The 26,981-nt window shown below is 37.1% G+C and overlaps 1 protein-coding gene and 1 long non-coding RNA gene across 6 annotated transcripts in view; one reads left to right on the top strand and one right to left on the bottom strand.

Annotated features, from left to right (window-relative positions):
- The window catches only part of FOXJ3 (forkhead box J3), a 151,124-nt gene that overhangs the window by 5,690 nt on the left and 118,453 nt on the right, over positions 1 to 26,981 (top strand). For 2 of the 4 annotated variants that reach the window (XM_058717815.1, XM_058717819.1), the window contains exons 1-2: positions 11,183 to 11,222; positions 17,032 to 17,092. In XM_058717815.1, the coding sequence (XP_058573798.1) occupies positions 11,198 to 11,222; positions 17,032 to 17,092 (86 nt within the window). In that variant the 5' untranslated portion in view covers positions 11,183 to 11,197. Of the gene's footprint in view, positions 1 to 11,182; positions 11,223 to 17,031; positions 17,093 to 26,981 lie in introns of those variants that run through there. The other 2 variants (XM_058717817.1, XM_058717818.1) reach the window with 1 other exon arrangement.
- Positions 24,870 to 26,981, bottom strand: part of LOC131504907 (uncharacterized) — a 44,047-nt gene continuing 41,935 nt past the window's right edge. For both annotated transcript variants that reach the window (XR_009258180.1, XR_009258181.1), the window contains exon 6: positions 24,870 to 25,089. This is a non-coding gene — a long non-coding RNA (uncharacterized LOC131504907). The remainder of the gene's footprint in view (positions 25,090 to 26,981) is intronic.

Raw genomic sequence — 26,981 nt, forward strand, 5'->3', positions numbered from 1 at the left:
GGGGCTCGAACTCACGGACCGTGAGATCATAACCTGAGCCGAAGTCGGATGTTTAACCGACCAAGCCACCCAGGCGCCCCATGAGTAATTTAAAAAAAAAAAAATTTTTTTTTAAAATGTTTATTTATTTTTGAGACAGAGAGAGACAGAACATGAGCGCGGGAGGGGTAGAGAGGGAGAGGGAGACACAGTCCAAAGCAAGCTCCAGGCTCTGAGTCAGCACAGAGCCCGACACGGGGCTCGAACTCACGAGCTGTGAGATCATGACCTGAGCTGAAGTCGAACGCTTAACCGACTGAGCCACCCAGGCGCCCCAGTGAATCAGTGATTTTTAATGTTTAATCTTCAGGACTTAAAATGAACACTCGTGTGTGTGTGTGTGTGTGTGTGTGTTTGTATAGTTGTTGTTTTTTTAACCAGATTTTGTCACTTGTTTGTGATTTAGATAAGTCATCTCATATTTGTGCCTTTTCTTTCAGAACATCAGTGGGTGTGATGATGATGATAGTGGTAGTGATAATAGTAATAGCTAACATTTTCTGAAGTCTTACTGTGGGTCTGAAAGTGTTCTAAGTACTTTACATTTATTATTTATATAATTCTCATAACAACTCTGAAAGATTTTATTTTTATCAATTTTGTAGGCACAGAGAGGAAACAGGCGCAGAGAGATTAAGTAGTTTGCCTAAGGTTGTGTAGGTAGGGATGGAAAGAGGCAGGATTTGAACGCCTGCAGTCTATTTTCAGAACTCCATGGCTGTTAATCACTACATTGTACTGCTTACTGTGTTATAGGAGTTAACGGAGGGTAATATTTCAAGTAAGGGGGCATGACGAGAATATGAAGATTGGATTTTGAGTATGTTGGGGAAACAAACAGCAAAATTAAAGTTGACATTGTGTCCACATTAAAAAAAATGTGAACCTAATACTGTAGTGCACAGGGATACATGTTTATGCTTTCAGGTACATTTTTTGTTTGTCCTTGCTAATAGCCTCTCAGCTCAGAAATTGCATTATTTTCATGGTCTTCACTGTTGTCTTTGTTAGTCACTTAACCTTTAGTAACTTAACCACGTTGTTACTGTTCAGAAACCTTGGCTTAAGACAGCAGAAACTCACTTTTACCTTCCTTAGCTTTCCTATAACTGAATTTTTGTTTTCCATTTTCAGCAGTTAATGTTTCAGTCCTAGATAGAGGTACACTACCCTCTTTCACTCCAAAACTCAGAAAACACCACAGTGGCATTTTATAACAACTGTCAAAAAATTTGACCATCTTAATTGGTGTAATTGGATTTTAGTGCACAAATCACAAGAACCAAAGCACAGTGTTTTGGTTAAAGAGATTGACTTATACTGAAATTGGAAAAGGCATCTGCTATACAGGATTTTGGATTTAATATAATTTGTTATAACCAGATCAGCAAAGCATTATTACTATGGGCCATCTGTTGGGATATGGAAATAGCTTTGTTATGTGGAGCCAGATGTTGTATTTATATTTATAACAATGGCATTCTACTTATTTTAAGTAACCTTTTGTAGTTAGGTACCTTTGGCTGCTATTCTGCTTGACATATCAACTGATTACCTGAGAATGTGATGTCTTTCAAAATGGTTATCACTTTTCTATAGAATTGAAACAAAGTAACTGAAACAGAAAGCAAATGAGATTCATATATGGTGTCAAACTTTAGTACTGTAACAAGATAAAATATAGGATAAATAAGAACATAATTAGAACCATATTCAATAAGAACTCTTACTTTGACACATTTAATAAACCTAGTTTTAATAATTAACTAAACCACTCTGGTTGCTTTAAGAATTTTTACCATAAATCTGAAGTGATTTCGTTTTAGCCTAATCAGACCTACGTTGACGCTGCCCTGTCTGACTTACTTCCCATCATCAATGGGTGAAGTAGTTTGTAATGGACTCACGCTTATGGAATGCAATAAGAGGCACTATTGTCGAAACATAATCTTAGAGAACTCTCTTCTGAGTTGAAATGCTAACAGTTTGGGGGTGGGGAAAGTCCTTGTGTGGGAGTTTTTAGAGAGAGTCTCTACAAACTTTGCATGTTGGCTGTCTTAGTCTGTTTGGATGGCTATAACAAAATACCACAGACTACGTAGTTTATAAGTAACAGAAGTTAATTGCTTGTCATTCTGGAGGCTGGTAAGTCTAAGATGAAGGCACACCAGCATGGTTGCCTTCTGGTAAAGGCCCCCTTTGTAGCTGGCACCTTAACATGGTGAAAGGTGCAAGGGATGCCTCTGGAGCCTCTTTAATAAGACAGTAATCCTATTCATGAAAGTTCTACTCTCATGACCTAAGCACCTCCCAAAGACCCGCTTCCTACTACCATCGTTTTTGGGGGTTAACATTTCAACATGTGATGAATTTTAGGGAGGACACATTCAAACTGTAGCATAGCAGTGGCTATTTTTTCATAATCTTCCTATGTAGAGATGGTCCTGAAGAGTTAGGTCACATATGGGAGAGACACTGTAGAGTTGATTATTCCAGGACGACTCTGTGTATCTGTATACAACATTTTCAGTACATTTCAGTACACTTCATTTTCAGTACAGCTAAAAGCTGTAACTGAATTCACCTACCTGGACAGTAGTATAGTGATATCAAGGAAATAAGATTGATCTGATTGTTGTAGTGCTGATGTTACCTTATTGAAGATCTCAGAAGTTGGAATTGTAATTTTTCTTACAGTTCAGACCTGTCCTTATTGTATGTTGACACAGATTTGTGAGAGGAATGGATGAGGGGGGCAGACCACTAGAACTCGCTAATAATTTTAAATTGTTTGTTTATAGAGATGGGGTTGAGAGGTAAAAATAAGTTATTGTTAAGATCTTAGATTTTAGTTGGTGGGTACGTGGGTGCTTATTAAATTGTTAAAAATGACTAAAGTTTCTGTGGTTTGGGGGTAGAACTTCGGGAAATATACAATAGTCAAATATGCTAGTCAGGAGCAGGTTGACTGACTCATGGTACGGAGATAAATAATATATGGATTCAGTTTCTGCTAGTGTGGTTGGGTCTGTGAATCTAAGACATGCTTTACCTGTCTACCCTTTGTAAGGAGCTGTTGAAGGTATTATATCCTCATGTAAATAGACCGGAATCACCATCAGAAAAGGCATCTTTGCCTTCCCCATGAAATGGGGAAGTCATGTTTTATATAGTTTATTATAGGGGATGTGTATTTTGGAAAAATATTCATCTTACATTTGAATAATACTTTTTGAAAAGTATTTTCTCTAATTTGTTGGATTCTGGAACCTCCCACCAGCCAAGTAATAGAGGTAGGGCAAGTAATATGCTTATTGACAAATAGAGAAAATGAGATACAAGCTAAGACTCAGTGTCACTCCAGTTGTTTAGTAGAGCAGAGACTGGGACCCAGATCCTGCATTCTGTTTCTGGTCTTGTACTGTTTAGTAGAAACTGAGAAAGTTTTAAGAACATACTTTGGGTTTTTGAGATAGAACTTAAAGGTTATGGACCCCAAAGGACCTGAGCTACTTGGAGCAGAACTTGTCTTGTGACAATAACAGAGTAAGGGACATAAAACTATTGAGAATACCTTCTTCCCTTGTTAAATTTGGGTCCATTTCCAGTCATTGGATGTATTTTTACTTGAGTCTCCTTTGTAGAATTCTGGAGGCAAGGAGGAGACAGAATCAAAAGGGACACTTTTTTTTTTAATTTTTTTTTTTTCAACGTTTTTTATTTATTTTTGGGACAGAGAGAGACAGAGCATGAATGGGGGAGGGGCAGAGAGAGAGGGAGACACAGAATCGGAAACTGGCTCCAGGCTCCGAGCCATCAGCCCAGAGCCTGACGCGGGGCTCGAACTCACGGACCGCGAGATCGTGACCTGGCTGAAGTCGGACGCTTAACCGACTGCGCCACCCAGGCGCCCAAAAGGGACACTTTTAAGAATTACGAAATAGCGGAGCGCCTGGGTGGCTTATCCGATTCTCGATGTCTGCTCTGGTCATGATCTCATGGTTCGTGAGATCGATCCAGCAAGTGGAGCCTGCTTGGGATATTCTCGCTCTTGTTCTGTCGCTGCCTCTCTCCCACTTGTGCACGCACATGCCATCTCAAAATAAATAAACTTAAAAAAGAATTACAGAATAGCAGATTTGGTCTTATTTTATGGAAGTATGCATCTGTAAAATTTAGACATAAGAAATTGTACCTGGAACATGAATCTACTGTGGCTGTTTGGGTTACTATCATAGTTACGATATTGTTTCTTGCCCAGTGGGTAGGAAGAGTGATAGTATATAAAGAAGCTATAACTGGATAGAAAAAAAGACTGAAAGAAACCGTTACAATGGGTAGTCCTTATTTTCTCCTTTGAACCTGTTTATATTTTCTAAGTTCTCTACAGTGAGCTCATACCATTTTTATAATCAGAAAAAATAAACAAGGATGATTTTTATGGTTTATATGAGAACTTAGAAAAACGTGAATCATAACACTTTTGAAGAGCAGTTTAAACACTTGGTGTTATCAAAGTTTGCTTTTTTTATTAAAAATTTTTTTATAACGTTTTATTTTTGAGAGACGAGACAGAGCTCTAGTGGGGCAGGGGCAAAGAGAAAGAGTGTGAGGGAGGGAGGGAGGGGCAGAGAGAGAAGGAGACTCAGAATCCAAAGCAGGCTCCAGGCTGAGCTGTCAGCACAGAGCCTGACGCAGGGCTTGAACCCATGAACCATGAGATCACGACCTGAGCCAAAGTCAGACACCTGACTGAGCCACCCTGGTGCCCCAAAGTACTTTCCTTTTTGGGCGGTTATGTTAATCAGTTTTATAATAAATTATTTTATTATAATCTATGGGTCAAGTTGAGGGTGTGTTAAGTGTTTGGGTTTTTCTCTGCATTACAATTTGGTCGTTTAACTCTGCTGATTAAGGAATTAATTTTAGTTCCCTAGAAGCAACCAAGACCTTAGGTTTACTTACAGTAATTACTTATCAATAAGTGACCTAAAAGTAGCACTTTGATTTATAATGAAAACTAGACTTAAGATCTACTTGTCTGGTACTGTATTGTTGGCAGGTTTCTAATAAGAAAAACCACTTGTTAGTGCTTCTTTAAGATACTGTTTTCATCCAGGGACATTGGGCTCGTTAATTTCTCTCACATGTTTGCTCATTTATTACCATCTGCTGTGTGTTGGGCAATGTACTAAATGCTGGGGACACAAGTAAAAGGGTCCTTACACAAGTAAAAGACTACAGGTTTTAGTTTGGGAGTGACATTGCAGAGATAAGCTTTGGCATATGGAGGTATCCTGGAATTTCTTCTGTTTTCTAGTTTTTGACTAAAAAGGCAGAATGGCTAGCTTTGTTTTTTTGAAGAACTTAATGTATTTAGTGGTTTCAGTAGATGTCTTTAAGAAGAGCTAATGGCTTCATGGTTATTTCTCTGCCTGCAAAATACTGAAAATCATTTATCTAAAGAATTTCCTCATCTAAGGAGCATTTCTTACTGAGGTAAATGACCTAGGCATTCATATTTGCTTTGGGAGCAACCTTATATTGACTCTTCTAGGATGGAGACAGTGTCTTTTGTTATTTATCCTCTATACTTAGCACTGTAAATAACACATAACAGGCATCATTATATATTCACTATGGCAGTAAATGAAAGGGTATTTAAGCTTAATTTTAATATTGATACAAATATATCAAAAGTTTCCTTTTATCTACTATAGTGAGAAATACAGTAGTTCCTAGGATCTTGAGAATTAATCATTCTGGCCAATGAGATTTCCCACTAAAGCACTTGATACATAGTCCTTTGGCTACTCTTAGAACACCTATAGTCACTGATACCTGTAAGGTAGATTGTCATTAGCTCTAACTGAGGCAAAATTTCCTTTAACTTCATTTCTTTTCTGGTCCTGTGTGGAACAGTAGAGACCTAGTTTGTGTTCTTTAACAAGATAATCCTTCAACTAATTCAATGATTATTAATTGAGCAAATATTTCTTGAACACCTGTGCATGCAGGACACTGTCCTGGGCATTATGAGAGATCTGAAGGTGATTAAAAGGCATGGTCTGTTCACAAAGAACGGATACAGAGAAGGAGCCATTGGCTTGTTGAAAAGAGAGTTTTTGCTTATGGTCAGAAAAGCTTTGTGTTGGAGATAATGTTTGAATCAAGATTAGTGATGGACCTTCTAGGCTGACAGAATAAAAAAAAAAACCCCTAGAGATATGGAAGCACAATGGAAGCAAGGTATGCTCCAGAATCTTAAAAATGTTCATTGTATCCCCAGCACTTGGAGGAGTGTTTGGCAAATAATTGCGGCTTGGTGAATTTTTGTTGTATGAATGAACAGATGGTCACATTTGGGAAATACTGACCATCCTTAAAGAATCACAAAGCACTTGAGGATATTGCACATTTTGATAAATCTATTAGAGAAAACAATATTTATTTTAAACTTATCTGGCAGTGGAATGCCTATTACCAACTCTTGAAATCCTCTGGAAAATACTATACTGGGGGTCTCTGTGGTTGAGGTGACATGGAAGACTGGGAAGTGTTTTCTTCTTTACGCTAAACACACCTAGTTTTTTCAGTCATTCTACACTTGACGTTGGGCTTCTAAACTCCTCACTGGTCTGATATCTCTCCCTGCAAGCATTCTAGCTTGTAAGTGTTTTTAAAATTTGGTGCTCAAAACAGAGCACAATACTCCAGTTGTGAACTAAGCAGTGAAGAGTGCATGGGACTGCTACCCTCCTTGATCTGGGTACTATTCTTTTAATGAAGTTTAAGATTGTATTTGGTTTCTTTTTAGCAGCTGAGTCACTCTCTTGGCTCATATTCAGTTCTCATATTAATTTACAAGAAGTTCTTTGAGTAGATTCAGAGAGATTCCTATTAGTAGAGCTAACAAATGAATGCCTGTTTTCTTCTCATTGAGTCTAGGCTGTTTTCTTCAGAAGTACTAGTCATTCTAAAGCTTCCTGAAATCTAAGAAAAGAAAAAGAATTAATTGTACAGTGCCGGAGTTGATCAAGTAACAGGAAGGTCCACAACTGCATTGCTCAGTATATGCACAAGTAGATAATATATAACAAATCCCTATTTATCCATCACAGATTTGACCATATGTGTCACATATACCTCAACTGTCTTTTTCTTTTTTGCCTATTTTAAAGAAAATCTTTTCACCTCTGTAAACTTTAGTATACATCTCTTAAAGACATCTTGGCACATAACCACATGCCATCGTGTATAACAACGTTGACAATATTTCCTGGTGTTAGCTAACAACCAGTTTATAATAAAATGCTTTCAATTGTTTGTCTTTTTATAGTTGGTTTTTAATTGAATCAGTACCCAGACAATGTCTACATATTACATTTGGTTATTATGTTTATTTTCTCTTTTAACCTAACACATTCCCCCCTCCCCTTACTTTTTGGCATAATTTCACCCTGTCCGCTCCTTTGACCCTTCATGTCTCGGTACCAAGTTCTTTTACTGTTCTTTTTGAAATATCTGTAAGAGTTGTCCTTCTTTACACCAATTCATACATTTTTAGAGTATTATGTACAAAACATGAGCTAAGCATTGTGGGACATAGAAAAGTTAATTTGGTATATACCTGGCCCCCTATGAGCCAGCAAGCGAATGTTAGATGTATACAAAACAATATAAAGCAGATCATTTGCCTTCCAGTGGGTCATGCCTTGATTATATAGCCTCTCCCCACCTCCCATTTTTGTTGTTTTTTCACCCTGGAAAATGCAGCCAGTGAAATCTTAACATGTTAATTTAGTCATGTACTGATGAGGAACCTACAGTTGATTTCCTCTTGAATCAAAAAATTATAGTTGTTTTTGCATGGTACTCCATGTTCTACCGGCTTCCACCTTTACCTAAAGTGGAACCCCTCAAGGCACATCCACCTTTTTTTTTCTGAACCAAATTTATATAATTGTGTAGAATTTTCATTTGTCATAGAAGATTATTGACAATTTGAGAGCAGAAACTTTATCTTTTTTTTCCTGTATAATACTGGGAAGCTTAATAAGTACTTTTGGAGAATACTGATACATATGCCAGTGGGCCTATTCTTGCTGCTTCTTACCCTCCCAGAATCAGCCAGAGCTTCTGCCAGTTAAAAGTAAATAATCCAGATCTAAGTTTCTTCTTCTCTTACCCCAAAAGTGTCCATAAAAAAAGCCCGTTCAGTAGTCTCGATCACAGATGACAGCTAGATGGTTTGCATGTGGCCACTTCCCCATCATTTATGTCTGTGGCAAACTACTAATTTCAGGTTGTTTTTAGGCATGACCTCGGTGTAGCACTGCAGGTAGCTATTACCTGTTGAGCACAATTGAGCATAATTGGTAAATGATATGGAACCTTTCTGCTATCCTTGTCCTAAACCAATAGTTCCTGAATTAAGTTGTACATCAGAATCTCCTGACATACTTTTATTTAATAGATTCTCTAGGTTTCACTGTGAACTCTTGAGTCAGGATTTTCAAGAATGGAATAGAATTGGTTCTTATAAAGTGGTTTGTAGACTGACTTTGGGGACCAGACAGGTAATTTTTATTTTGTTAAACAGCTATAGCAGTGGGAGACTACAGCTTTCCATCTTTTCACTGGCAGTACAGTAGGACATTCCTCTGGTAATCAGTACATTCTGATATGTTTACTTTTTAGGGATATGGTAGGATCTCTTGCTTTGAATTACACCAGGCAAAGCACATGAATCAAATGCCCAAGATAAAGATACAGGATCCAGAGAGGTGGCATCTTGACTTTCTAAATATAACTGAGTTTAAATTTAAAGCCTCAAAATACTTCAGCCCTCTCTGAAAGCTTATTCTCCCTCTGTTTAGTGAATACCTTTAAGAGTTTAAAATAGAAAGGCTCAACATTTTGAGACCAAACAATCTTTCGAATTTTTCATATTTCATGTACATTCAATAAAAATGGTTTAAACATACAACATTTAATATCATATGCTTTTGTCATTATCATAAAACCAAATCTATAAATTGGGAAAAAGTTTTTTATTAGATCACATAATTTGGTTTTGAGACTGGAAATTGTGATTAAGTTATTGAGCAAAGTAGAGCGATTGAAGCTTCAGGATTATCCAGTAAGTTAATGACAGACCCAGAAATAGAATCCTGTGTTACTTGCTTGGGTTATGATTTAGTTTGAAGAGGGTGGCCTGTGATCTGTTTGTATAAATTGCAGGAAGTAAGGTTTGGTGTTTGGAAGAAGCTATAGCTCTGTGATGTTTGGCCAAGAAGCTCCTCTCCCCAACATTTACCACCTGTTTGATTGACACCAGACCTAAACTGTGGTGGGGAAAGAGACAGGTCAGACTTCTTAGTCTTAAAATAGTCTTAAAAAGCCAATGTGATTGTTGGTTGGCATGAATTTTTAATCTTCTGTTATTAGAGAATAACAGGACCTGGCCTTGGTTTTGTTTTAGGAGAAGGGAGGTATGACCTAAGTAGTTGATTTGTAGATACTAGTACAATGATTGTCTGTAGAATTCAGTATAACACTTTTTTTTTTATGAACCATACATGTATTTTCATGAAACATGTTTAATTAATAGATGGTATAGTTTGGAAATAGTAGAGCCCACCAGAAAACAAACTTTCCTGAACCACTAATGGTTCAGGGGGTTATAGATTTGAAAAGAATTGCTATTGTAGTGTTGCCTTCTGGTGAAGTCATTACTTTTACTCTCCCCTTCCTGTTCTAGTTTGGGAGGTTGAGGTGGCTCCTGATGTACTAGCCAGGGAAGCAGGAACTGAACAGAAAAAGAACATTTGCCTGTGATTGAGTTCTAAATTTTTTTTTAAGCCTTATAGAGCTAGAATTCATATATTGTACATTCACCTATTTAAAGTGTGAAACTCATTGTTTTTTAATGTATTCACAGAGTTGTGAAACTATTACTTCAGTCTAATTTTAGAACATTTTCCTCTTCCTCTGAAAGAAACCCCCATACCCAGTGGCTTTTACTCCCCTACCCATCAACCCTAAGAAACTACTAATCTAATTTAAAGTTTTTTTAATGTTTATTTTTTGAGAGAGAGCAAGAGAGAGGGAGAGAGTGCACTAGCAGGGGAGGGGCAGAGAGAGAGAGGGAGACACAGAATTTGAAACCGACTCCAGGCTCTGAGCTGTCAGCACAGAGCCCAACAGGGGGCTCGAACCCACGGACTGCGAGATCATGACCTGAGCCAAAGTTGGACGCTTAAAGGACTGAGCCACCCAGGCGCCCTGAGAAACTACTAATCTATAGTCTAATAACTACTAATGCATAGTCTATCAATTATTAACAGTAATTTATTAATAATTATTAATAGTAATTAATAGCAATTATTGATATAACTACTAATCCATAGTCTAACTAACATGAGTTTGCCTGTTGATGTAAATGAAATCATGTAGTCTTGTGACTGGCTTCTTAGCGTGTTTTTGAGGCTCATAACATGTTATAGCATGTACATCGTTCCTTTTTATTGCCAGCTATTCCACTGTATGGATATAGCACATCTTATTTACCCATTCATTAGCTGATGGGCATATGGATTGTTTTCGCTTTTTTGCTATTATGATTTAATGCTACTAAGAACATTTGTATACAGATTTTTCTGTGAATGTATGTTTTCATTTTTTAACTATATATCTCAGGAGTGGAATGGCCGTGTCATATGGTAATTTTGTGTTTAACTTTTCAGTAAACTGCTAAACTGTTTTCTGAAGTGGCTGCACTATTTTACATTTCCACTAGTAATATTTAAGTTTCAATTTCTCCACGTCTTTGAACACTTGCTATTGTCTATTTTTTTAATTATAGTTATCCTAGTGGGTGTGAAGTGGTATCTCATTGTGGTTTTGATTTGCATTTCCTTGCTGACTAATCTTTTCATGTGCTTATTGGCCATTTGTAGATGTTTGTAACTTTTATCTTGCCCATTTTTTAAAATACTGTTTGTTTATTTAGTTATTTATTTTAGAGAGCGTGGGGGAGAGGGGCGGGGAGGGCAGGGAGAGAATCTTAAGCATGTTTCATGCTGAGCGTGGAGCCCAACACGAAGCTTGATCCCACAACACTGGAATCATGACCTGAGCCGAAATCAAGAGTTGGATGCGCAACCAACTGAGCCACCCAGGTGCACTGATCTTAGCCATGTTTTGCAGTCAAATACTCTGCCGATGAGCTATGTATCCAGATCTTTGCCAATTTTTAGATTTTTTTTTTAATGTTTGTTTATTGCTGACAGAGACACAGAGCATCAGTGGGGAGGGGCAGAGAGAGGGAGACACAGAATCTGAAGCAGGCTCCAGGCTCCGAGCTGTTAAGCACAGAGCCCTATGTGGGGCCCGAACTCACGGACCGTGAGATCATTACCTGATCCGAAGTCGGAGGCTTAACTGACTGAGCCACCCAGGCATCCCTATATTGAGTTATCTTTTTATTACTGAGTTTTGAAGATTCTTCATATATTCTGGATACTTGCTCTTCTTACTGAGGATTGGTCCTAAATTACTTGCCTTGAGGTAGGGAGAAGTATTTGATGGATACAAAGACCATAGTTAAAAGGTCTGGTGAATTTTCATTCAGATCTTTTTTTTATTAGAGAGAGAGAGAGAGCGAGAGAGCGCACGAGCACACACATGGACGGGGGAGAGGGGCAGGGGGAGAGAGAATCCCAAGCAGGCTCCAAAACAGGATAATGGGGGATATATAGTGTGATGAACATTCTGACATATTCTTCACCCTTGCTGATTTCTTAGTCTGTTCTTCTCTGCTCTTACTGCTTGACCTTATTGCACTTTCCATTTACTTTCATTTTATACAATTTGTGGCTAAACTTGTATTTCTCTCTCCTAATTCTTAACCCTTTTGCAGCCTATTTTTTGTTTTCCCTAGGCTACAAAACCTACCCTCTTTAGTGTTCATGATATTGTATTAAAAGCCAATGTTTTCTGTGTATGTCCATCTTAATTGACATGTAATAATAACATTGTTGCCTTTCTGTGCTTTAAAATCACCTGCAGCCATCTCCAGTACAATTCTCCCAAGTTTTTTTTTTTTTTTTTTTAATTAGTGCCTCTTCTCTTAATTATCTATTAAAGTTCTCCAAAGTTAAGGTTGGCCTCTCGTCTTCCTTTAATATTCCTGTGGTGAATCCATCATTCTCACATGATTTTAATTGCTTTCTAAGAGTATAGGACTCAGATCTCACTTTTTTAGCTCAAGCTGTGCCACTGCCTTCAGGTTTAGCTAGTGGAGCTGAGATGAGCAGCTGATTGCTACTCAGCGGGATTCTTTTCCCTTTACTCCTTCCTCTGGCAGATTTCTTCTCTTCAGGCTGATTAAGAGAGGTTATTTCCTTGACTGCTTTAATAATTACCTGTGACTAATGGTATAACAAGTCACAATGCTTAGTTAAGTAACATGAGTCAAAGGGGTTGTTCCTTCATGGGTGCTAGTGAATTTTATACTTTGAAATCTTTTGAAAGATAGGTCTGAGTTAGGAAATAAGAAAAAGAGAAGGAATAGTCTCTTACCTCTAGTGCTGTAGCATTTATTTTGAACAAACTTTTAATTCTTCTAATATTATGCCTACGCTTCCATTCAAGCTGTGCTCACAGGAACTGATGCATGAATCTTCTCTTTTGTGGAGATGAAGAAATTAAGCTTAGAGAAGTTAACAATATACCAAAGGTCACAATTGGGATTCCAATCTAGGTCTTGACTTAATTTGTAAACTATAAGGCATTATATCCCTGTGTCGGTGGGAGAAGGGAAAATAAGAATTAAGGTAATTATTTCGGAGCTTTTTCAAAATACTTAGTCCCATTTCACCTACTGCTCCCAAATAATGCATCATTATACTACTTTTAGTTTGCTAAACATTTGCTTCCTAAGTGTAAATAGTTTATAACTATTTATAGTTATATAAAAACTATATGTAGTTTTTATGTGACTATATATATAGTTATATATATAAATAATAAATATTTATATATATAAATAAAATAATTTTATTTTATTAAAAAATTTTTTTTAAGTAATCTCTGTGCCCACTGTGTGGCTTGAATTCATGACCTCGAGATCAAGTCACATGCTCTACTGACTGAGCCAGGCAAGTGCCTCTGTAACTCAATTTAATATACACTTGAAGACTGCTTGTGTTAAAAGGAATTCCATATTCTCGTGTTGCTAATGGTATGTAGTACAGTAGCTTCTACTGGAGTGTACTCATCAAATGAAATGACTGGTTTTTACTACCAGTCTGGTAGTGTCATTCTGCACAGACTTTCTTGCATGTTGGGTTTTAAAGCATTTGGAGAAAATTCTAGGTACTTTTGACACCACCTTAAACTGTATAAATTATGGATGTAATTGAATTAGTTAATACAATTATTCAACTACAGTTGGCTTCAGAAATATGATCTTATAATTCAGAGGACACTGAGACTTTCCTGACTGAACTGTGAACCTTAACCTTCTTTTGTGAGATTTCCATGTTGCTGATCATTTGCTGGGTAGGGAGAAGATTGGCAGAACCCCAGCCTGGGGTTCACCATTTAGGAGCAGTTATCTGGATTAAAAAGGCAAAAAACTGAAACTAAGGCATTGAAGCTAGAGCAGATTAGAAAGATATCTAGGAGCTAGAGTTGGTGGTAATTGGTAACCCATTGGGGATCCTAAAGGTGTTGATGTTTGGGGGACTCAAAATATAAGATCCTGTTCCCTTGCCTGATTTCTGAACTGAGGAGTTTAAACAAGAACAGACAGTTGAAAAAATAAAATATTACTGCTTTTAAAATTGGGTTTTCTTTTCTTTTTTTTTTTTTTTTTTTTTTTTTTTACAAACTTTGTGCTAGTTTTGTACAACTATCATTGCTGTCTAGTGCCAGAACACTTTTCATCATCCCAAAAAAACCTGGTAGCAGTCCGTCTGCATCCCCCCCCATCTTACGGTCACTACTAATCTGCTTTCCAAATATGTGGCCTTTTGTGTCTGACTTCTTTCTCTTAGCATCCATGTTGTAGCATGTTACAGATTATCATTCCTTTTTATGGCTGAATAATATTGTATATTGTATGGATATTGTGTAGATATGCCAAATTTTGTTTATCCATTCATCAGTTGAACATTTGTTTTATTTCTGTTTTTTTGCCATTATAAATAATATTGCTATGAACATTTGTATGCAAGTTTTTGTCAACATATGTTTTAAATTCTTTTGGGATGTGCACATACCAATCTGTGTGTGTGTGTGTGTCTGTCCATCTGTCCCAAAGAAGATTTTTTATATAGACATACACACATACATACAGGTCTAGGGTTGAATTGCTGGTTCATATGGTAACTTTTTGAGGAGTTACCTTTGTTTTTGCTAAAGCTGATATTGTAGACGACTGTAGAATGTGGTTTAGATTTAAAAACCAAATGGTCTAGCTCACTCTCCACATTCTTTTATCCCCACTGACCTAATTTAGACCATGGGACAGCCCACCTGGTATCTAGATTGTTAGGGTCAGCAGAGCAGGTATACCCAGATCACTGCCAGTAGAGTCCTGGATGTAGAGTCCTGGAGTTATCTCTACCTAGTAGCCAAGTTACTTACCTCTTTGGTGAGGAGTGGGCTAAGAGCCCAGGAGTGTTTAGAGAAGTCAGTCATTCCTCATAGAAATCAAGAGTTGGAAAGAAGTGTTTTTGCTCTAACAAAGGCAAAGAAAGGAGTTAGGCTAGAAGGCCATTCTTAGATAATAGGATTGTGTCATTTTATGATAGGAAAGACATTAAAGAAAGATGATGAATTTTGTTTTGGAAATGACAGATTTCGGTTTTCCAGGATAGAATGTTATTAGATATTTATGTGAAGATTAGGAGATTGATCCCTGCTAGAGATACAGATTTGAGATTCATACGGTAATTGAAATACAGGATAGTTAAATCACCCATAAAGTGAAACAGTAAAGTGCCTAGTAGTTACCATATCTGGAAGTCTTGGAGGTTTTGATTCTGCCTACTGATGTTTCAACTGTATCTTATTCTGAGTGATTTGTTTTCTTCTATGTTTTGTGACTTTTTCCCCTCCCTCCTTCTGGGTTTTGTGATTTTCTATTGTGAATTTATTTATTTTGGAACCTTACCTGTGGAAATTCTTCTAGGCCTAGATCAAAGGCAGATTCCCCAGAAAGGATTTGCATTTGCTTTTCTCAAGGATGGGTGGGGAACATTACCATCCTAAGACTACCCTAAAGAAAATTTTAAGTATGAAGCTTTTTAAACCATAATCTAGTGAGAGTCAGCTTATGGTTATGAATATCAGAGGAGATACTGTTTTATTGCTATCATAGCCGCCCCCCCATGTCCTCCTTGGCACTCAGTGCCAAGAAACCATTTTCCTTGCTACTATTCTATTGGGTAACACCTGGACTTTGCTGCTTGTACCTTGGGTCCCGTTAGGCCTTGTAATTGCAAGCTGAAATTCATAGGGTTTGGCAAAACGCCTTGAAGGTGAATGAAAGCTGGTTTCAGTACTCTGTATACTTCTTTAGCTTCTCTCTTGTATTTAGTGTTTGGCAGGATTATTGATTAATTTATAAAAGATTTTAAAAAGATTTTATCCATTGTTTTTAATTTTCAGTGGCATGTTGATTAAGCTATCTAGTCTGTCATTCTGCCAGAAAGAGAAGTGCCTTGTCTCTGTCCAGTGTGTGCGGGAACAATTAGATGCAGGGAGTTCAGTCAGCCTCTGGATTAAAGGTTATAAACTTGGGACAAAATCTGATGTTTTCTTTGGTCCACATAGTGTTAAGAAAATAAAAATCAGGAGATTATAAATAAAATTTTGGATGTCTTGCTTCTCTACAAAAATTAGTTCTTAGAGGGGCACCTAGCTGGCTCATTTGGAAGAGCATGCAACAACTCTTGATCTTGAGGTTGTGAGTTCAAGCCCCACGTTGTGTGTAGAGATTTAAAAAAACATAAAATCTTAAAAAAATAAAAATTATTTCTTAGAATACTGGGCTTGCAGTCCTGCTTAACAGCAATTGGCTGGAACTGGGAATAGTAGCTGATCCATCCCCTGCAGCATGAACATGTTTTCTTTAGTTGCACACAGTCTCTACCATTTGTGCAGTGTATTCATGTGTATATGCTTATATCCATTCCAGCTTCTCTCATTCATGTTACCTGTAGACACTTGTGGATCATCCTTTTGCCAATTAGTAGTGCTAATAGAGACTTTTACATCTGCTCATTAATTTATTTAATCTAACAACAAACCTGCAGTTTATCCCTGATGAGTAAATAAAATTACATAGATGGTATTTATCCCCATGTTACAGGTGAAGAATCTGAGGTTCAGTGAGGTTACATAAATTCTTCAAAGTTTCACAGTATCACAGTAGAATTTGAACCTGGAACTTCTTATTCCAAACTCCTTTGTTCAAATGTTATTATTAACTCTTTTTTTAAAATAATGGAACCATTCTTCAGATGAAGTCTTAGTGAAGTCTGGTGTATAAAACCAGGAAAGATAGCACTGCTTTGATTGAAGAGTAGATAGAGTGGGGGACAGCTATGTGGGGATGGGAACCTGCATACTCAGCTCTTTGGTCTCCTCTAGACACCTCTCTGCAATCCATGGGATTCTACTAAATAGTTTGGACGCAGTCTCTGTGTATCATAAGCATTAACAATTTGCTAAATTTTGAGTTTTCAGCTCCTTTGGATGTTACAGTGTATTTCTCTTATTCTCTGGTATGTTTGTCGTCTTCAGTATAATTCCTCTTATCGTTTAATAGCATTTTTGATTCATATGGGTATTTGTTCAGATAGTGGTGAATGTTTTAGCCTTCTATTTGTTTTCAGAGTGTTTTAATTAGAAATGAGTCTTATTTACAGTTTAATTTACTTTGGAGCTTCTAATAACTAACTCTTGTTTACTTTTCAGATTCTCTTTGTGGCCAGATGGGTTTGTATGGACAAGCTTGTCCATCTGTAACTTCATTAAGGTGAGTACTCTTTTTTTTCCTTATTGGAACATGTAACATTTTAAAAGTTATGCTGGTCAGATCATATTAGGATGAATTCAAGGTGAGGTTTGTAATAAAATACTGATAGTTTTGTCAGACTATGCTATCTGATGGGTTGGGATATTTTTGCTCACAGAGACATTTGTGATAATGGGATTTGGGTCTTACTTTCCATTTAGTGAATTTACATATGTTCTTGTATATGGAGTAACAAAATTTTTATACTTCTTTGTCATTCCTTTTAAAAAAAAAGGATTCTGCTTTCTACTTGTTTTAATTAGAAAATACCCAGTAAATTTTGATTGCCTTTGTGTAGCAGATTAAATAAGACTCAGTGCTAGTTTTTATCTCTTTGTAAATGATGATGTAAACATGACACCTTGATGATCCTCATTTGCAATAAATAAAGTGTAAAAAGTAGGAGCTAAGTTACATACAACCTAGTAGTCTTAGATTTTTTTTGAAGTTGCTAAGTCCTTTCTACAAATTAAATCTTATGTGAAATCCAGTGACTAAAACAGATATATACAGGACTTTTTTCTGTTTGCTTAGGCTTTCATGTTCTACCCCCACAGTTGCCCCTGAGGGGTTGTTGCAGGTCCCAGAGAACAGTCTGAAAAAATAACCTAAGTCTAATCTGTTAATTAAAATCTTTCAGACTAGCGTATGAAGTGTTGATGGAAGCATCATTTAACTACTTGCAACTGCTTCAACTAGTGCATCATTTATTCAGCATATGAGCACCTAATATGTTGTCAAGCACTATTCTCAATGCTAGGGCTGTAACAGTGAACGTAACAGATCAAAATCCTATAATCTGGAGCTACCTTCTGGTGAAGGGACAATTAATAAACAAGAAGAATCTGTTGTTATATATGGTGCTGAAGTGAGCACAAAAAGTATGTTAGTGATAAGGACTAAGGTAAAAAATAAAATAGAGAAAGGGAATGGGAAATACAGGGGTGTGTATTTTTCTTCTGTGGCATTCTAGACAATCAAAACTGCTTTCAAGCCAAGGATTCCTTGAATTCACATTCATCACTCTAATAATTTTTTTATCCCTCCTTTGCATTTTTATGTTCTTGAATTTTCAGCCGGTCAGGGATGGCTATCCTTTGTCCTCAGTTAGGAAAGCCTTAATCTTTGCCATTATGGCACCTCTTTCCCTGAGAATGCATCTCCAGCTTGAGGAAATAGATGGAGAGGTTTGCTTTTCTACTTTGTGTGTCCTCTGCCCCTGCCTCCAAACAAGGGACACCTATGTAGCTCTGAATAGAACCTTTTAAAAAAGACTATTATCGTTTCTTTAATTCCCAAAGCTCCTGTGGAACTAATTGACCTAATAGTGATTACTGCCCAGTATGATGGGAGGAATCATTTTACCCTTTTTTTGAATGTTTAAAACTTTGGATATGGTCATATTGGGATATTTTTCAGACTTTGATCTTCTGTTGATTAGACTTCCTGAAAGTAATTTTAGTTGTGGAATATGCTGAAATAATCCTATACCAAAGTCATGGACTGAGATTATAAACCCCTTTATTTGAGTTTTTATGTTAAGGTTTAAGCTTGCATGTGACATTGGGTTAGGAATAATGTATATCTAACTTTTGTGCTTGGTAGAATTATAGAATTGGAAGGGATGATGAAAGAAAAGAGATAACCTTGAGTTATTTGATAATTTGGTAATTTGTAACACTGACAATTCTTGTGCATAATATTCTAGAATCTTTTTTGAACATATAGCTATAAATTTAACATTAGGACTCTGGTGTCTGAGTTGGGTTATTTGGTAGTTTTATATACAGCTTTCATTTCTGTTAATATTCTGCATGGTCCATTTACGAAGCAGAGAGTTCCTAGTCTTAAATGTATGGGTAGAAAACCGTCGTTTGTCACTGATTTTTTTTTGTAACTGGAGGCAAGCCTTGAGTTTGATACAAGGAAGAGAAAAGAATGACTATTCTTTGATGGTGGTGGTGGGTTAGAAACTGGATTACTTAAAACCATACAAATTTTAGTCTGCTTTCCCATAGTCTTCCCCAAACCAGAAATGACCTCCCCAGTGACACGATCCAAATAGGAATAGTCAGAACTCTTAACTCAAATGCACTGATAAACATACTTTACTTGTACGTACTACCTTTATATGTATCTTGGGTTGTACTATCTGTATATCTAGAAAATGGCTAGCTTCAAAATAGGAAGTATATGAGTTGGTGGTCAAGAGCTGGATATGTGGCTCAGAATGAGAAAATGGGTAGGTAGGTAGGGATTTGTAGGCATAGGTGAGAGTGGGAGTGGACCTTTTAGTGTAAATGAAGGTAGGGGCTGAAATGAAAGTATGTGATACTTAAAAATCTGTTGGGTAGGAAAGGGTAGTAAATGGATTATGCCCCACTACCTTAAATATTTAGGCTAATAAACAAGTTAAGTATTGTTTTGGTAGATATTCAGTATTTAATCTGAATATGTTAGGATTATTTTTTAAATTGAACTTCTATTTTATGTATTAAAATAACACATTGTAGAAAATTGGGGAAGGCAGAGAGAGATGGCCATTTTTAATGTCTTCGTATCATACAGTTCTATACTAGTAGGTGTTAATGTGTAAATTAGAAAAAGACACCCCATATTTCTGTAAAAGAATGATTGCAAAAAATTTTGTAGTGATAGGTGTCACAGACTGTGAGTCTGGAGTTCTCTCTTGTCCAGCAATGGAGCAGATGCAGAATTGAATATGAGAGAGGCAAATGTCTGGGAGGAGACAGGAGCCCCAAATAGGGGTTTCTGCTCCAAATTTATTGAGCTCACAAGATATTACCCACGTGGTGAACATGAAGAAAACAAGATCTTATATATGTGAATGTGGAGAAAACAATCAGATAGTAATCATTAACTTGTATGTGTAAAAAGCAAAGGGTCTGGGGGGCAAATGGAGTTTCTGATCAAAGTACAATAGTACATTGCTGTCAGATGGAAAGTAGTTTTACTTACGATCCTGTTACAATATTTCACTAGCTAACCTTTGGCGTTTTCACCCCAGTGGTGGCAGCTTTCAGCCCTAAGCTTTTTTTCCTAACCCATTTATGTAAATAGCACCTATTTCCCTACAATAGCAAGGTATACTCTTTAATTTTGACCAAGTTGGTTTTAATTAACACTTTGTTTTTCTTTGCTTGTTAGTATAGGTAGCATTGAATATTTGCAAGTTATTGTAACAACACTGTATTCTGTATAATGAGCCTTTTTTTTTTTTTTTTTTTCCTTAAATCAGGGTGCTGTCAGGGGCAGAAACCACACCACTTATTTGTACAGAGATACCTTAACAGAATGTTAACTAGGTAACAGAAAGGATAAAAATAAAACTCTAAGGATCATGCAGAGAGAGACTTCCAGAAGCATCTGCCAGCCCCAAGGGCTCTGAGACCGAAGGGAAAACCTAGAGATTTAAAGGAAGGGTCCTGTAGAACCAAAACTTGGACCTCTGAGGAGAAGGCACTGTATGACTTGCGCTGGTGTCTGAGTTCAAAAGAGGGGTCCCTAGGGCTTGAGACCCAGACCTCGGAGGAATGGGTATTGATCAGTGCTGGGTGTCTTTCAATGGTGTATGATGAAAATAGTTCCACAGGTGTTGGGAAAACTATAAACGGGATTCACTTAGTACTATGGGGGAGGATCTGCTGTTGTAGGAGTGAAGAAATCTTTGGTGGGGTAATGCTTTTATGAAGCCTAAAGAATAAACTAGAAGGCACCAGTATCTTTTTCCTTCCCCAGAGTTGTGGTCCATCTTTAAACGCTCCCTCTTGGTAGAACCTTATAGGAAACCACCTGGCAAAGCACATGTGGTTTACAGAGTCCCAGTTCTAGCATCATTAAGGCAGATTGGGAAGAAGGGCTTGGGGTTTGGTTGGAGCTGAGAGGCAGTAACTTAATAACTTGTTCTGGCAAACCGCTAAGAATAAAATGTATAAAAAATTTTTTTTTTCAGATCTATTTTGCAGCTAGTGTTTATGTGATTTTAACAGAATGCTTACATTTGCTAAAAGAAAAAACAATCCTGATTTTGTAAATTATGTGAAATTGTATTAAAAGTTGATATAAGATTCACAAATATTGCTTGCAGTTTAAATCTATTGCATTCATAGTCTCAGTTTGGATAATCTAGATAGTGAATACTGAGTCATGTACATCTGTTCAGTTCCTCGGTTTTGAATAGTAAGAGTGAGAATTCAGATGATGATGGATATGGTTTCTATCAAACAATAGAATCTTAAAAATTTAGCAGAATTTGTTTGGTTCCTGAGTTTGCATAAGATGGATTTGAATCCTGAGATGTACCTGTATTTTATTTCCAAGTACAGATTCAGTAAGAGCAAATGCTTACTGAAAGTAGAAACTCACCTTGAACATTTGCTTTATGTAGACAAGTCAACACATATGTGTACATAATTTCTTTCACATGTTGTAGCAATAGACTTATTATTTGGTTTGATTAAAGCAAAATAAAATTTGATGTTTCTTTAGACTTGTTCAAATGAGGTCCTTTCTGCATTTCTGAATTGCCTGGTAATTTTATAGGATTGAATTTTTATGATTCATATGTATATAAATTTTGGGACACTGGGTTATTCGTAGCACTATAAGTAGTTTCTGGTGACGTTTCTACCTGAGATCTTGTCCTTTTGTTGTTGTGGGGTTTTTTTGTTTTTTTTTTTCTGCTTTTACCCTTTTTTTGCACTTGCTTTTTCCTTTTTGTTATACCTCTCCCTTAAAGAGGATTATTGATCCAGGCTGTCTGTTTAGGATATACTAGGAAACACATAGGGATATTTTAGCACCAGTGAAGCTCATGTGTTAGCATCCCAGATGTATTTCCTATCCATCTGTTTCCTCATTTCTCTTCTCTTGATACTGTTGATCCTGCTGTTTTGCTATTTAGAATGGCCAGAGCAGGGTGGATTTATTTTAAGACCTCTTGCTGCCTTGTTTCTAGTAATAGGCTTGGTATTGATAAGGCAGCTCTGATATGTAGTCTTAGCATCAAGTAGCTACAGGTTTAAATCTCTGCCATATATTACTCATATGATCTTAGGAAGTTGTTTCACTTTTCCCAATTTTGCTATAATAGGGTTATTAATGCTTACCTTACTGGTCTGTTAAGATTCATGGGATTAAATGTATACATAAGTCACCTGGCATATTTTTTCCTCTTTTCTCTATTTCAATAGTAGGAAGCAAAGAGGTCATCATTTTTAGAATAAAAGAGGACAAATTGGTATCCTTTGCTGTCAGCTCAAGAACATGGCGGTGGGTGGTGGGGGGGTGGGATTTCTTTTCTCCCTTCTATCTCCCCTTCACTCTGAATTCGTAGATTCTAGAGTATCTACCAATAGTGTTCAGGTTTGCAACTGGCCTTCAGGCTAAGGATGTTCGCTGACATTGAATGTCATATGTTTGTTATGTCTATAATTTTATGCTGTCAGGTCTCTCCCACACAGTGGCAAAAATAGCTTTTGCATGATCATGCCATAGTTTATCATTGTTACTATCTTTGAAAAATAAAAAAAAAAAATTTTTTTTAAATTAGTGAGCAGGGGAGAGGGGCATAGGGAGAGAATCTTTTTTTAAGTTTTTTTTTTTATTAAAAAAAATTTTTTTTTTTTAACGTTTATTTATTTTTGAGACAGAGACAGAGCATGAACAGGGGAGGGGCAGAGAGAGAGGGAGACACAGAATCTGAAGCAGGCTCCAGGCTCTGAGCTGTCAGCACAGAGCCCGACGCGGGGCTCGAACTCACGGACCGCGAGATTGTGACCTGAGCCGAAGTCGGCTGCTTAACCGACTGAGCCACCCAGGCGCCCCTTTTTTTTTAAGTTTTTTTAAGTTTATGTATTTATTTTGAGAGAGACAGAGACAGCGTGAGTAGGGGAGTGGCAGAGAGGGAGAGAGGAAGAGAGAGAGAATCCCAAACAGGCTCTACACCAGCAGCGCACAGCCTGATGCAGGGCTCGAACTCATGAAACCATGAGGTCATGACCCCAGCTGAAACTGAGAATCAGACACTTAACTTACTGAGCCACCCAGGCACCCTGAGAGGGAAAGAATCTTAAGCAGACTCCATGCTCAGCACAGAGCCTGACTTGGGGCTCAGTGTCATGACCCTGGGATCATGTCCTGAGCTGAAATCAAGAGTTAGACACAATCAACTGAGCTACCTGGTCGTCCCTCATTGTTACCACCTTTATCAAGCTTTTTGGGGAAATTGATAGAATCTGTTAATTTGCACGTTAGATGTGGCATATTCCAATTAAATGAGGAGTAATGAGAAATCCTCTTAATTTTGACAACTATGTAATTTTGACAAATTTTTCTAAACTATATTTTGAACTTTTCTGGCTTAAAAACAAAAAATTTTTTAAAATGTTTGTTTATTTTTGAGAGAGAGACCAAGCATGAGCAGAGGAGGGGCAGAGGGAGAGAGGGAGACACAGAATCTGAAACAGGCTCCAGGCTCTGAGCTATCAGCACAGAGCCCGACATAGGAATGGTGAGATCATGACCTAGGCTGAAGTTGGACTTTTAACCAACTGAGCCACCCAGGCGCCCCTCTGACTTATTTTTTAGAGCTGTACTGTCTGATACAGTAGCCACTAGCCTCATGTGGCTGTTTAAATTAATTAAAAATAAAAAGAAGAAAAATCAGTTCCTTAGGCACACTAGCCACATTTTAAGTGCTCAGTAGCTACACATGGCTAGTGACTATCCTACTGGATAGCACATGTACTTTTCCATTGTTGCAGGAAATTCTGTTGGACTGTGCTGGCCTGGAGTATACGAAATGTAATTTAATCTTTGATCTAAAATGACCGAATATCCTAGAGCTTCCATTTCTGAGCATTAGGTATTGAAGAGTACCATTGATCAGTCATTGACTTAAGGACATTTTACTTTTGTGACTGAATATTGACTTTGGAAGCTAGCATTTATGGTGTTCTTACTACTAGACCAAGCATTATTTAAGCATTTTAAAGTATATAAATTAAATCCCCTCCCAACAGCTCTATGAAGTTGGTACCATTATCTTCATTTCACAAATGAGGAAATGGAAATACAAAAGTTGAGCTTAACTGAAGCACATGCAGTGAATTAGTGGACAGAGCTGGGATTCATATTGTAGGTCTTGCTCCAGTACCCATGCTCTTAATCACGAAGTTCTGCCTCTTGGTTGTCATTATTTATCATCATTTGAGGCTTTTTCTTAAAATGACAGCTGTAAAAAAAAAAAATCCACTTAATTGAGGATATTATAAAAAACAGTTGTAAAAGGGAAATATGAATGCAGGAAACTGGAAAAAAGTGACAGAAAACTGGTGATTTAATTTTGAAATCCATTGTCTAAAATTGAAGAAAATGTTTTTATGAAAAGCATCAGCTTTTTTTATGGGGAGATGGTAGAGGAATTTGAGTTGTCATGAATTCATATACATGGGGGAAATAATATAAGAGATAATAGGGAATAAAAAGCATCAGTGGGTATACTGGCAAAGTAAAAGAGTTAAATGTAAAATCTGTGCCTGTCAACAGTGTATATGGTATAAAAAAATACTGAAAAATAAAAAAGAAATATGATTTGATTTATGATTTAGTAAGCTTATTTTAGTCAAGCTTTGCTTGGCTGCAAGTAAAAGAAACCAGCACTGGATACATCAAAAAAGAAAAGGAATTTATTTATGGAGAATACAGGGGTGTTTCACAGAACCCAGGGATAGCTGGATCTCTTGAGGAAATAGAACTTAGGTTCTTAGGAAACTAGGCAGTATACTCTCTGTTGCTTTTCTCTGTAATTTATTTCTTCATTTATGCAAATAAGCTTTCTTTGTCTTTCGGGCACATGGTCATCCCATACCTCTCAAGTTCATAGCTTCTTCATTCAAGATACCAGCCCAGACCACTTCAGTCCTAATTCTGAATTCCTAAGGAAGAGAATTCAGGTGAACAATTTAGGTCAAATATCAACCCTGGTTCTCATCCTTTAATTTGTTGTAGTACTCATACAGATATGGTGTAAAGAAGACTTTCAGGGCTCTGGGGATGGAGACAACTCCGAGAAAGGGCATGGTGAGCTAGGCAAAATACTACAGGGAGTGTCTGATACAAAGCAGCATGTATCCTGTGTTGGGTGAGAAGAGTTAGGATTTCAAGAGAGGATGTTTTTAGGATTCAGACCCTTTCCTAATAGTCATGTGGGTAATAAATTGAAGACTGGATTTCTACCTTCCTTTTGGAACAGAGTATCCTTAGAATTGTGGATTTGGAATTGGACTGTTACCCCAGTTCTGTTTATTTGACAGATACATATTGAATCCATACTCATTATGTGCTTATTAGCATTCAAGATTGTCATAGAAACAACAAAAGAAAAGGATAGCAGAAAGATGATTTTGCCCCATACTGATGCTTACTTGAGAGCCTAAGGGATAGGTGCTGATGGACAGGTCCCTGTTGAAGGTTATGGTACTGAATGGAAATTTTAAGCATAGGAAACCATTTCCTCACAGTTAACACTCTTTACACTCCCCTTCCCTCCCCCCTCCCCCCCCTCCCCCCCCCCCCCCGCCCAACTTGGAGAGTGATATATTAGCTATGTAAGAAGGTATAAAAAAGATAATTCGTGGAGGTTATGGAAAGATGACGCTATTTGAGTGAGTAGAGCCTGAGAAAAATACAGTGCTTACTTTATTACAGGTAGGCCTATAGATAATTCAAAAAATAAAAACCTGAGAAGCCCATGTAGTGTAATCAGATTAATGGATTAGAAGCCATATAAAGTGGGGATAATCACTCATGCTTTACTGTATAGCACAGATACAGTTATTTTTGTCATTGATAATCAAGACAAAACTTACGGGGTTTAAATTCATAAAGGAAGATATTACTGCTTTTCAAATTGATTTTAGATATTTAATGGGTATAGAGTGGTATCTCACTTGTGATTTTAATTTGTTTTTTCCTATTGACTAATGATGTGTTGTACATCTTTTCATGTGCTCATTGACTACTTCTATGTCTTTATTCATACCTTATGCACATTTTAAAACCGTGTAGTTTGTTGTCTTATTGCATTGTAAGAGTTCTTAAAATATTCTGGGCACAATTTTTTTGGTTAGAGCAAAAAAGTTCTTAAATTTTTTCTTCCAGTTTACTTTTTCTTTGTGATTTACTCAAAATCACTACACACACACACACACACACACATACACACACACACACAGTAAAACCTTGGATTGTGAGTAACTTGTTCTGTGAGTATTCTGTAAGACCAGCAAACATTTCTAGTAAATTTTAACTTGATAAAGGAGCAATGTCTTGCAGTATGAGTAGTATGTGATGTTGAATGTCACATGATCACAACTGAGCCAGTGGTTCTTCTCTCTCTCTCTTGCTGTGGGACTGTGGGTGATTGTCTCCCTTGCTTGGATGCTGGTCTCAGGCCAAGGTATTTGGCAGAAATCTGATTTTTCAGAACGTTGGAAGGTGTCCACATCTGGCATTAGTGTATTTTTGGTCACTTTAATGCACCTATGGACAGTCCTTTGCTTTTCCACACAAGAGTAAGCTTAGGATTGCTTTGCTTCATTCTAGGTCAGGCTGCCTGCAGATATAGACTCTTTGCTCTGCTGCCTTATTGCCAGTTACATTAAATACAGTATATGACAAGAGTTTATTAATACTGTACTATAGTCAACATCTGTGAGAGTGTATACAGTGGCCCCCATACAGAAAAAGGTTGAAAAAAAAAGGTGGTAAGAAGAAGAAAATGATTATGGTGGAAGTTAAGGAAATCGTGAAGTATGAATGAGAGTGG

This window comes from Neofelis nebulosa, chromosome 2 (assembly GCF_028018385.1).
Source record: "Neofelis nebulosa isolate mNeoNeb1 chromosome 2, mNeoNeb1.pri, whole genome shotgun sequence".
NCBI lineage: Eukaryota > Metazoa > Chordata > Mammalia > Carnivora > Felidae > Neofelis > Neofelis nebulosa.